Source organism: Mandrillus leucophaeus, unplaced genomic scaffold (assembly GCF_000951045.1).
Source record: "Mandrillus leucophaeus isolate KB7577 unplaced genomic scaffold, Mleu.le_1.0 Scaffold435, whole genome shotgun sequence".
Taxonomy (NCBI): domain Eukaryota; kingdom Metazoa; phylum Chordata; class Mammalia; order Primates; family Cercopithecidae; genus Mandrillus; species Mandrillus leucophaeus.
Window position 1 is genome coordinate 558,146 of NW_012104643.1, and position 12,353 is coordinate 570,498.

The 12,353-nt window shown below is 56.8% G+C and overlaps 1 protein-coding gene across 1 annotated transcript in view; it reads left to right on the forward strand.

Annotated features, from left to right (window-relative positions):
* AP2A2 (adaptor-related protein complex 2, alpha 2 subunit) overlaps window positions 1-12,353 on the forward strand; it is a 92,615-nt gene that overhangs the window by 46,913 nt on the left and 33,349 nt on the right. Inside the window, exons 3-5 of the mRNA XM_011993856.1 lie at window positions 2,947-3,089; window positions 4,969-5,162; window positions 9,320-9,449. Of these exons, the coding sequence (XP_011849246.1) occupies window positions 2,947-3,089; window positions 4,969-5,162; window positions 9,320-9,449 (467 nt within the window). The remainder of the gene's footprint in view (window positions 1-2,946; window positions 3,090-4,968; window positions 5,163-9,319; window positions 9,450-12,353) is intronic.

Sequence of the window (12,353 nt, forward strand, 5' to 3'; positions counted from 1 at the left end):
AAAAAAAAAAAAAAAAAAAAACCAAAAAACAAAACAAGAGGCAGGTTTCAGTCATTCTGAGGTAGACATTTTGTCACATTTTATCATCTGTGAAAGATGGTGCTTCTGAGCCTGTGTTGTGACCTTATGTTGCCCCAGACCCCTGACGCTCTGTGTCTGCTGTGCTGTTTCATTTTTATAATAACCTGCCGAGGAAGTTGGACTCAGAGAGGTTAAGGGATATGTCTGAGACCACAAGACAAGCAAGTGGCTGCATCTTTCAGACTGGAGCCCAAACTTAATCGTGATCGTTTTATGGTTTAGGATGAGGTTTCCCAGCCATTCTCTCTGCTCTGCACAAACCAAGGAGACAGGTATTACTGTTATCCTCCTCCTTTGATAGCTCAGAATATTGAAGTTCAACTCAACATTTTACAATTGCTAGAATAAAAAAGTAATTCTAGCCCAGTACTGAAACTAGCATTTTGAAGACTGTATCAGTCTGGGTCCTTTCAGGAGGGATAAACTTCACAGTAGGCACCTGTCAGGGGAGCTGGCGGGCTCACCTGCTCCACCGAGATGGGTGAGGGTGTGGAGTGAGCATTGCTGTTTGTTTCCTGTGGCCCTGGGTTAAGCCAGGAGTCCACGTGCTGCCACGTGAGCAGCGGGACTGAGCACTGTGGCTTTCTCCTCGCGCTGGTGACTTCCGTCGCCCCTCCTCACGATGCTTATGCATCGGGTGGTGTGCCCAGGAGAGTGCTCTCCGACATCCCTGGGGGACCCAGAGGTGATCCTGCATCGCCCTCACTGTCCAGTGGGCTCAGCTTGTAAAGATGGGCCTAAGTTTCCCAGCACCTGGGAGCTCTAGGGCAGCTCTTTGTCTGGGGTCCTGCAGGAGCAGATCCTGGTCAGCTCTTCTGGGAGAGAGCCTGTCTCCACCTCTGTCCCTGTCTCCGTCCCCGTCCCACAAAACTCAGCCCAGTCGGGCTGTTGGTCCTCCCCGTCAGTTATTTTTTCCTTTGAGAGGTGCTTTGAGTGAGTAACAGGGAAGTCTCCGTAGGGAGGAGGAGGTCAAGCAGTATTTTTGGCTGTGGTTGTCCAAGGCGGCTTCCAGCGGGTGATGGAATCTGGGCTGGGTAGGAGACACGGTGCTGGGGCTTCCCAGTGGAGGACCTCTGCTGCGAAGCCCGTGCTCAGCTGTGTGTGCTCTCCTGCACAAACAGGGCACGGAGAACGTGTCTGCTGGGACCCCTTGGGCACAGCAAGCAGGTAAGTGGGTCAGGGCAGGGGAGGGAGGAACGAACTTCATGGACGAGAGGCTGGAACCGGGTTGGGTCTGCTTTTATTTATATCGTCTGGTCTGTTAAATGATGTTAATTTGCTACTGACAAGGAACAGGCTTCTCATGAGCTCCTCAGAGTCCAGCGTCCAGCTGACTGGCTGATGGGCGATGCACCGTTCCCCAGGAAAGTGGCTGGTCTGTATTCTACACAGCCTGAGAGGTTGTCCATGGAGGTGTAAGCGCCCCAGCCCTTCACAAGAAGGGGGCCAGAGCAGCTGGTGTGGCTGGGCTGTCTTCCCAGTCTGTATTCCTTCACGCTGTGGCAGCAGAGTCTCCGTGAGACCTGGCCTCAAGGCCACCTTTCCCGCTCGCCTCCACAGCCTGCTGGAGGCTGGCTCCGAGGGGCACTCCCTTACCTCTCAGGTGGGATAGGAATGCAGAATGTTCTTTTTCTTTTTTTTTTGAGACGGAGTTTCGCTCTTGTTGCCCAGGCTGGAGTACAATGGTGTGATCTCGGCTCACTGCAACCCTCGCCTCCCAGGTTCAAGCAGTTCTCCTGCCTCAGCCTCCCGAGTATCTGGGATTACAGGCATGCACCACCATGCCCGGCTAATTTTGTATTTTTACTAGGGATGGGGTTTCTCCATGTTGAGGCTGGTCTCGAACTCCTGACCTCAGGTTATCTGCCCACCTTGGCCTCCCAAAGTGCTGGGATTACAGGTGTGAGCCACCGTGCCCGGCCCAGAACGGCCCTTTAAGGGTCAGTTTTATATTTTGGAATTTTATATTCTGCTAGTTACGTGTTTTTGTTTTTGTTTTTTCTTTGAGACGGAGTCTCGCTCTGTCGCCCAGGCTGGAGTGCAGTGGCGCGATCTCAACTCACGGCAAGCTCCGCCTCCCAGGTTCACGCCATTCTCCTGTCTCAGCCTCCTGAGTAGCTGGGACTACAGGTGCCCGCCACCGCGCCCGGCTAATTTTTTGTATTTTTAGTAGAGACGGGGTTTCACCGTGGTCTCGATTTCCTGACCTAGTGATCCACCCGCCTTGGCTTCCCAAAGTGCTGGGATTACGGGCGTGAGCCACCGCGCCCGGCCAGTTACATGTTTTGAACCTGCTCGACCGTGATCCCTTGTGAGGGACTCAGGCGAACTGGGATGAGGCAGAGAAACAGAAGCCCTAGGGGCCATCGCGTGTGGGCCTTGTTTTCATGACTAGCTGATTCGCCCTAGAATGGCTGTGAACTGGCAGATAATTTAGACTGTGTTCATCTGCCCAAATAAATAAACTGATTTTAAAGACAAGCTTGATGGTTGAAGGCAGGGTTTGCAAGTTCCATCACAGCAGGGCCCTCTGTGGGATTTTGGCTGGTCGGAGTGAGGCCCTGTGAGGGCCAGCTGGGCTGCACCTGCCCAGGGTTGTCCTGGGAGGGCAGAACTCTTGTTGCCAGGTGTTCTGGTGCCGGTTTTTGAAAGGGAAATAAAAAACTTGGATTCTGATGAGTACCAGGAGGTTAGAAGGGTTGTCCATGCTCAGCGGTGTCTGCAGCTTCACCTTCCTGGACCTGGCCACCCCTCTGCTGGAGGCCTGTCCGTTCTGCCTGCTGTACTGCTGCACTGCCCTCTGCTCTCCCCTCTCCCCTGCCTCTGCCCACCTGGAATAAAACCTCTTCCCCACCTTTTCTGTAGGTGACAAGGCTCTTGATGGCTATAGTAAAAAAAAGTACGTCTGCAAGTTGCTCTTCATCTTTCTCCTTGGTCATGACATTGACTTTGGACACATGGAGGCTGTGAACCTGCTGAGTTCAAACAGATACACGGAAAAGCAGATCGTGAGTATCGCTGCAGATGGAGGCGGTGGAGGACGGCCTGTGCCTGGCAGGACTGAGGCCCCGTGCCCGCGTGGGGTCGCCGCTTCCTTCCCTACCCACAGCTGGCATGAGCCACGTGGGTCTGCTGCAGATGGAGGTGCATGTCCAGTCCGTGTTAGCACCTGCTGCTGACACCTCGAGGGCCCCTTCCCGCCTCATCTGGGTGCTCTTCCGGAAGCCCCATGCCCTCACAGCGTTCCTCCTCCTGCATGCTGTTCTCCTGATGAGGTGGCCATGCCTTCTCTTCCTCCTTTCTTGGAAACCTCCCTTCCGGCGAGTTCCAAGACTTCCTGGTTGGTCTGGAGAGCGGTGCACGTGACCCAGCGTTTGATGTGGTTGGTGCCCTGTGCCCATGAGGTCGGCCTCCAGAGGAGGGGTGTCTGCCTGCCACAGTGCCTTGTTGACACACTGTCCTGAGTAGACCTGTCCCGTGGCCCCTTGGACCACTTTGTTTCTGCAGTAGGCACTGGATGCACATGGCTGGGTCTTGGTGCGGAGGGTGCTCGGCCCACCATCTCCCCAGCCATGCACAGTGTCCTGTCACTCCGTGGAGGGTGCTCGGCCCACCATCTCCCCAGCCACGCACAGTGTCCTGTCACTCCGTGGAGGGTGCTCGGTCCACCATCTCCCCAGCCCTTGCCAGGCTGATGCACGGTGTCCTGTCACTCTGCTTTTGAAACCTTCATGGGCTCTGCAAGTTGAACTGTGTAGTCTCTTGTAGTCACATTATTTTTGTGTTTTCCCTGGTGGTATAAAGTAACATTTTCTTCCATTTGTCAAAAAATTAAACTTAGAGAAATTAAGATAGACTCTAGATGTCTCAGGGGTTTTGATAAGTTTTGGTATTTATTCAACGAGCATTTGTGGAGTGCCTGTGGTGCACCAAGTAGTGTTGGGGGACATCGGGGATTAGCCTCGAGGACAGAGGCACAGGGACCAGAACTTGGGCCCTGCCCTTGTCCTGGGGGAGATGAGTGTCACATGGCTCCACAGACATAGAATTTGAAAGGATTTGAGAGAGGGAGTGGGGGTGGGTGTGTTGAGCTGAGGCTGGAGGGAGGGGAAGTTAACTGGGGGGTGAGGGCGGGAGGAGCAGGGCGAGCAGAGCAGGTGGTGCCTGGCAGTGGCCTGGGCTGTGAGAGCAGGGCTGAAGGGGCAGTAGTGTTTGGAAGGTCGGGAGCTCCCTGGTGGCATCTTCCTGGGAGCTGTGGGAGGCTGGGCACATCTTTAACCTGGGTGGTCAGTGATGGATTGGGTCTGGAGAAAACCACTGTTTCCCCCTGGGTGGGGAGGGTGTGACCTGTGAGGATGGCTGGGAAGAAGTGACAGTGACACAGGACTGAGGTTTGCCCTGGGTCGGTGGGGGTGCGGGGTCGGGGCGGTGTGAGGCTGTGACACAGGCAGATTAAAGAGTGGGAGGGAACAGGCAGCTGGGTTTCTGGAAATCACTGTAGCTAAAATCAGCCTATCAGTGAAGGTTCCTTCCTATCTTAAGTCGAGGATAGTGTGATGCCCGGAACACTCAGACGCGTGGCCCACAGTGGAGTGAGTGGGACTGGGGGGTCCGGTTCCTGTTGGCGTCTGGCTCATGGCATCCTAGTCAGATGTGCCCCACAGGAACGCTGCGGCATGAGAGCATCGTAGCGGAGGCATCCCGGTTCCACCGGAACAGACATTTGCCGAGTCCTGAGAGCCGCAGCTCCCACAGCAGTGCCCTGGGTGCATGGGTGGTGCTGGGGCTGCTTCTGCGTCTGTGTGTCACTGCTTGTTGGGTGACTCGGGGCCACAGGCAGAGTTGGATTGTCACGAGGTTTCTCTTCTCCTGTCTTTTGGAATGCAGGGCTACCTTTTCATCTCTGTGTTGGTGAACTCGAACAGTGAGCTGATCCGCCTGATCAACAACGCCATCAAGAATGACCTGGCCAGCCGCAACCCCACCTTCATGGGCCTGGCCCTGCACTGCATCGCCAGCGTGGGCAGCCGGGAGATGGCCGAGGCCTTTGCCGGGGAGATCCCTAAGGTCCTTGTAGCCGGGTATGTGCCGAGCTCCTGCCGAAGATGTGCTGCTTTCATGCCCAATGCATCAAATGTGGAGCTGCTTAGCCTAGGAAATGTTTTACTCTCCCCGTCTTACGGGAGATGAGATGTAGCCTGAGATCGGATCCAGAATTACAAGTTTAGGCTGGGCGTGGTGGCTCATGCCTCTAATCCCAGCACTGTGGGAGGCCAAGGTGGAAGAATCACTTGAGCCCAGGAGTTCAAGACCAGCCTGGACAGCATAGGGAGATCCCATCCCTACAAACAGTTTAAAAAAATTAGCCGGGTGTGGTGGTGTGCTCCTGTCGTCCCAGCTACTTGGTAGGCTGAGGCAGGAGGATTGCTTGAGCCCAGGAGGTCAAGGCTACAGTGAGCTGTGTTCATGCCACTGCTCTCCAGCCTGGGCAACAGAGCGAGATCCTGTCTCCAAAACAAAAAGAGAATTACAAGTTTAGATTTCAAGTAAAGTGCAGTCAGATTTTCCCTCTCCAGTGCCACTGAGATTCAAAACAAATCAAAGAAGAATGCCCAAACCCTGCTGGCCAAACCAAGGAGAGGCTTCAGCCCCACAGGTCACCGGGTAGAACGACGCATCTCGGGGCAGTTCCTCCTCGCGCCCTTTCCAAAGGGCTTCATGCGGAGAAGCTGAGCACCACACCGAGGTGCCCTTGGCCCTCTTTTCCGTCCCTCGTTAATTTGGAGAGAAGCCTTGTGGGGCTGAGTCACCAGCTCTGGAAGAGCTTAAAGCAGCCCTGGGGTATCTGTGCCACAGGCAGGGCCCCCACCAGCGTGTTCCAGGATACCCTGTGGAGTTGGGAAACTGACGCCCTGCCCACATGGTGCCACCCAGCTGAGCTGGGCCTCAGACCACAGGAGATTGGGTGGACATCCACGCAGACTACACAGTGAGAACCGGAGAGAAGGTGGTGGGAAGGCATGAGAGAAACAGGCCTAGACCCGGCATCTTAGCTGGGCCACATTGGCTTTGTGAGGGCACTGGGCCATGTCTTGGGGCATTTTTGGTTGTTAGAGGGGGTAGAGACCAGGGTGCTGCACCCCACACCACACAGGACGCCCCCTAACAGAGAATGAAGCAGCCTTCTGTCAGCTGCAAAGCAAGGAGGATGTCCCACAATAGACAATGAGGCAGCCTCTTGTCAGCCGTGAGGCAAGGAGGAGCCCGCCTGGCAGGGAGACCGCAGCACAGTCCCGAGAAGACAGCTATTCAGAAGCACAAGAGCTCAGAGATGGGTAACCCCGCAGTAGGATGGACAGGAGCAGAACCGGAGAACCGGGGGAGCAGGTGCAGGGCCTGAAGGCACCGTTGCTCCTCAGGCCATTCAGTCACAGGTGGCAGAGCACGTGGCGGGTGCCCTGAAAACAGGGTGTCCAAGATGGAAGGAAGGCGGCTTGAATAACCAGAGGACGCTGGTGTAGGAGACGGAGGGTGGACTGGGGATCGGAGTCAGCCAGAAGGTCCAGTGGATTCTGCCCCAGGGCCACGGCCCCCCGGCCTTCCCTCTCCTCCTGCCCCCAGGGTTGTTGCCTGTTTTTTCCTTCCTGGGCTCTGAGGTTTTTGTCCACTGCGGTGGCCGCTGTATACCCAGCATCTTGAACAGTGCCAGGTCCCTAGTAGGTGCTTGGTGGGTGTCTGTGCGTGAGTGGAATGCAAGACAGGGCCGCCCCTGAAGCGCGTGCAGATTGATGAAGTGGGGCATTTCCTGAACTGAGCACCTGCTGCAGGAGCCAGGAACAGAGGAGAGAGGAGCCAGGGGGAGGAGGGGTCTCCAGGGGCCAGTGCATTGCGTCTGCAGCCGGAAGGGAGCAGGTGGCCCATGTTGTGGTGCCTGAGTGGGCCCATGGGGATGAAGGTCACAGGCAGGGTTCTCCTACCTCAGAGAGCTCAGGTAACATGGTACCCATGGTACCTTCCTTGAAGAAAAGGGCCAGTTGTTGAAGTCCATCTAAGTAGTGGATGACTCAAAGTAACCTCTCAGGCTGGGCGTGGTGGCTCACGCCTGTCATCCCAGCACTTCGGAAGGCCGAGGTGGGTGGTCCTGAGGTCAGGAGTTTTGAGACCAGCCTGGGCAACATGGTGAAACCCCGTCTCTACTAAAACTACAAAAATTAGCCGGGCGTGGTGGTGCTCTCTTGTAGTCCCAGCTACTCAGAAGGCTGAGGCAGGAGAATTGCTTGAACCTAGGAGGCGGAGGCTGCAATGAGCTGAGATCGCGCCACTGCACGCCAGCCTGGGCAACAGAATAAGACTCTGTCTCAAAAGAAAAAAAAAAAAAAGAAAAACCTGGGCGTGGTGGCTCACGCCTGTAATCCTAGCACTTTGTGAGGCCGAGACGGGCAGATCACCTGAGGTCAGGAGTTCGAGACCATCTTGGCCAACATGGTGAAACCGTATCTCTACTAAAAATATAAAAATTAGCTGGGCGTGGTGGCACCCTCCTGTAATCCCAGCTATTTGGGAGGCTAAGTGCAGGAGAATCGCTTGAACCTGGGAGGCGAAGGTTGCAGTGAGCCGAGAGTGCTCTGCTGTATTCCAGCCTGGTGAAAGAGTGAGATTCTGTCTCAAAAACAAAAACAAAAACAAAAAAAACCATGCTCAGGAAGGAGGTGCTGTGGTTGGAGGACTCCTGGTATGTGTGTCACCTAGAAATGGAAGGACAGAGTGGGTGCTGAGGAGGTCAGGTCATTCCTAGGGCCAGAGGTAGGGATGGGGGGCAGCGGCCAAGGCAGAAGAATGGGGGTGGTGTCTCTGCTGGGATGGATGGAGTTGATGGAAAGAGAACCACCATGGAGGTGCAGAGTAGCCGTGGGGTCCTTGGTTTCCCTCGTGTGAGCCAACACTGGAGAGTAGTGGTGGGGTCCTCGGTCTCCCTCGTGTGAGCCGACACCGGAGAGTAGTGGTGGGGCCCCCGTCCCCCTTGTGTGAGCCGACACCGGAGAGTAGTGGTGGGGCCCCCGTCCCCCTTGTGTGAGCCGACGCCAGCCCTTGCGGATCCTCCTGCTCTGAGGAGCATGGCGTGCTGGGCGCCCTCCTGTGTCGGCATTCGTAGCCACAAGCGTGGAACCTGGTTGGTTCCTCTCTGTTGAAGGACTGCTAGGGGCCGAGTCATGGGGTCCTGAGGCTGCGTGGCAAGGACAGCCCTGCTGGCGCCTGGTACACACCCCTGACGTGGCCTCGACCACACATCCACGTGGACGCACAGCAGGGTGTGTGTGCGGTTCCTGCTCTGGGCTGATCTTGTGAGGATGGGGTGAGCCGGAAGAGGGACACAATGCCTACTTCTCCTTTCAGGGGCTGTTTGCACCCAGAAGGGGAGTTTTTTACTCAAAGTAATTTTTCTTTGGAATAGTATGGGGGAGATTTAGGAATAAAAAAGCCAGAAGGTAAATGGTACAGGTTATCTCTACACACTTTTCTTTCATGTGGAGCAGTGGATCCATCTGATTCTGTTAAGTGCTTGGAGAAGAGACTGGCCCTTTTTCAGCTGTGTCTCCACAGCATCCACCCCAGGCTCCCTGTTGCCTTCCCAGCTGCTTAGCAGAGTCTGGCGGCGGGAGGGCGAAGGGGGATAAGCAGAGCATGGAACACGGCTGTGGCCTGAACAAGTGTGTTGGCAGCAGAGCAGGAGAGCCCATGGCCGGCTCCCTTCCCACCGTGTCTGCAGGGACCCGAAACCCTTTGCTCCGGGGCTGAGGGCACGGGCGGCCCAGCCCACTGTTCAGGGTGGGGCGTGGTGGGGTGAGGGTGGGTGTGGGGCAGGGGAAGATCACCAAGCAGATGTGGAGCTCCATGGCGGTGCAGGGCCCTCCACACGTTTCTGTTGTGATTGTGGATTAAGTTGTAACAATAACAAGAGAGCTATTGTTCAAACAACGAATGAGCAACATGAGCTGCATGTGGTCGGCTGGTGGTTTTGGTGGTGAGAAGGTTGGCAGGGAGACCTTTGGAGCAGGGCCCATGTGTGCTGAGAACGCTGCTGCTGCCCCCTGGGTGGCCCTTGGCAGGCGGTCCTGAGTGCTGTCCTGGCCCCTGTGCCAGCCCCACCCCCGCATCTCCTGCTGGCTCTGGGGGGTGCTCCGTGCAGCTCTGTGCTGTGCTCAGCCCGTTGGGAGTGACTCTGACGTCTGTCTTTCAGAGACACCATGGACAGCGTGAAGCAGAGCGCGGCCCTGTGCTTGCTGCGCCTGTACAGGACGTCCCCTGATCTTGTCCCCATGGGCGACTGGACGTCCCGAGTGGTGCACCTGCTCAATGACCAGCACTTGGTAAGCACCCTTGGCTTCGGTTCTCCCCACTCCCCAGGTGACCTTTGGGATGGCCGTTGTGAAGACACCATGGTGCGCCTTCTCGGGATGCCCAGGAGAGGCTCTCGCAGGGGCTGCTGTGGCTGTGAGTGCCGAGGCCATGGCGGCCCTTCCTGGGGCTGGATGAGTAAGACTCCACCTCTGCTCATCCTGTGGCCAGGCACTGGCTGAAGCCCTTGTAGCACGGAGGCTCTGCAGACACCCACAACTGAGACACGTGTTTCCTGGAAACACCTGTCTAGTATGGGAAGCTCCTGCCTGGCATCCCGGCTGCCTGTGCTCTCATCTAGGCTCCCATGTGCAGTCTCACTAATCCACATGCCTACTCCACGGGCCAGGCACAGCGGTCATCCCCATGGTATAGGCATAGACCGGGGTGGAGGTTTGCAGCGATTTGGTGATGTGTATTCAGGTGCCGTGAGAGGCAGGTGTGGGGGAGGGGCTGCGCCAGCGTGTGAGCCCCAGGGGCTTGGGGGTCACAGAGCCGTCCACCGCATCCAGCAGGGGTGGATGTGGGCAGAGTGGGCTTGTCCTGCCTGAACTCTGCTGTATGAGTAAGAGGGTCAGAGTTGGCAGGAGTGGAAACATTTCCTGCTGTGTGGGGAGGCGTGTGGGCCGGTCACGCGTTCACAAGGACCCAGGATCGAGGGCCGAGAACACTTTCCCGTGTTGCCGTGAGCCCCATCCTGGCGGGGGAGCCTTTCAGACGGCGCTGCTGGAGGCTGTCGTCCACCATCCTGTGGACCCTGGGAGGTCGTGGGATTTTCCAGCTTTGCAGTCAAGGAGGCTGAAGCTCAGAAAGAGGAAGTGTCCTCTCACAGCCCCAGGCCTGTACCCGGAGTGGGCGTGCTGGGGCCTTGGGCGTCCGAGAGTGTGCGGGTGAAGCAGCTGTGTGGGAGCCGTGAGTCGGCAGGGCCTGGTCAGGGAGGCAGGCCCTGGGCTCCTGCTCCACATGGCAGCCGGGCACTGGGCTGCTGAGAGGCCGGGGCTGCCTGCTTTCCCCTGGGCCTTCTGCAGACAGGATCTGGGCACGCTCCGTGGGACTGGCCGGGGCTGCTGTCATTGCTCCTGCCTTGGAGGGAAGTTTCTGCGGCCATGCGGCCGTAGGGTCACCCTGAGTGCTTTTCAGGGTGTCAGGGCCTTGCCTCAGGTGGCCACGAGGGCACCTCTCCTTGGATGCTGTATGATTCTGTGACCCCAGCTACTTGGTTTGCTTTTCGTATTTTTATGCATGTGGCTGTATTTCACCAGGTGCTTGAGTCAGCATATTCTTGGTTAAAGGCAACAGAAACTCTTCCTGAAGGGGTGCCACAGCCAACCCCAGGGTGGGCTCCCTGCTGACCAGCACTTTCCCATCTTACCTCTCCCAGCTTGTGTGCCCACGCCCCCGGCAGGCTGTCTTTTGTGTGGCCATGGCTTTTGTCGAGCGCCTTCCACCTCTGACAGTGAAGGCCTGAGGCTTGGCTTCTCTGGTCTCAAATCATGAGCCCCCAAGAAAGGTGTCATTTGCTCACTAGAGTGAGTGAGCTCCCCCATGTGTCCTTCAGGGAGGTCTTGTGGAGTGGGGCAGGAGGCGTGCGCAGGACCAGGTGGGTGAGGGTCAGAAGGTCGGCGGTCAGGCGTGCACCCAGACCTTGGGCATGGTGGGGAGGGTGGTGATGTGGCCTGAGTGCTGCATGGGCACCATGCTGAGCCTTGGGTCTTGTAGCCTGAGGGTGACCTGATGGAGCAGACAGGTTGGAGTGGACGAGGACAGCAGACACCATGGAGAGAAGGGTTGGGGGGCCAGGCCAAGGGCTGGAGGCCACTGAGGAGACACTGAGGTCGCCGCGGCGCCAGCTGCTGCCACAGGGGTGGGGCCCCGTGTCGCGTGCCTGAGTGTGCTCAAGAGGCCTCTTGCAGTCTCAGTGCAGGGGGAGGACATCCTAAGTGAGAGGCTGAGCTCAGTGCCCGTGAGTGTCTGTCAGCCTGTCACAGGGGCGTTCTAGATGCGTGTTCCCTGGGGGAACACACCCTGAACATTCAGGAGTCCCGTGGGGAATGACTCTCTCCTCATGGAAGTTACATATACAGACCTGCAGTTTCTTACAAGTTCTTCATTGGATTTGGCAAAATCTGTTAGCACTTTGCTCACCGAGAAATACAGGAAGAAGACCAATCAGAGCCATTTCTTTCTTATAGCTTTCACGTTTTCCTTGCCAAGGTCACAGGCATAGCAGGTTTCTGGGGAGAGTGCCGTGTTGTAGTAGCTGTACCCCAGCCAGGCTCAGGAGCCGTGGTGCAGGGCGAGCGGTGGGGGGACTACATCAGTCATTCGAGTAGACATTTTCTTTGAGACAGAGTCTCGCTCTGTCGCCCAGGCTGGAGTGCAGTGGCGCGATCTCAGCTCACTGCAAGCTCTGCCTCCTGGGTTCACGCCATTCTCCTGCCTCACCCCCCCCTCGAGTAGCTGGGACTACAGGCGCCTGCCACCTTGCCGGGCTAATTTTTTGTATTTTTATAGAGACAGTGTTTCACCATGTTAGCCAGGATGGTCTCCATCTCCTGACCTCGTGATCCACCCGCCTCGGTCTCCCAAAGTGCTGGGATTACAGGTGTGAGCCACACTGCACCCGGACTTGACATTTTCTTTTTTTGAGACGGAGTCTTGCTCTGTCGCCCGGTCTGGAGTTCAGTGGCCGGATCTCAGCTCATTGCAAGCTCCGCCTCCTGGCTTCACGCCATTCTCCTGCCTCAGCCTCTGGAGTAGCTGGGACTACAGGCGCCCGCCACCTTGCCCGGCTAGTTTTTTGTATTTTTTAGTAGAGACGGGGTTTCACCGTGTTAGCCAGGATGGTCTCGATCTCCTGACCTCGTGATCCACCC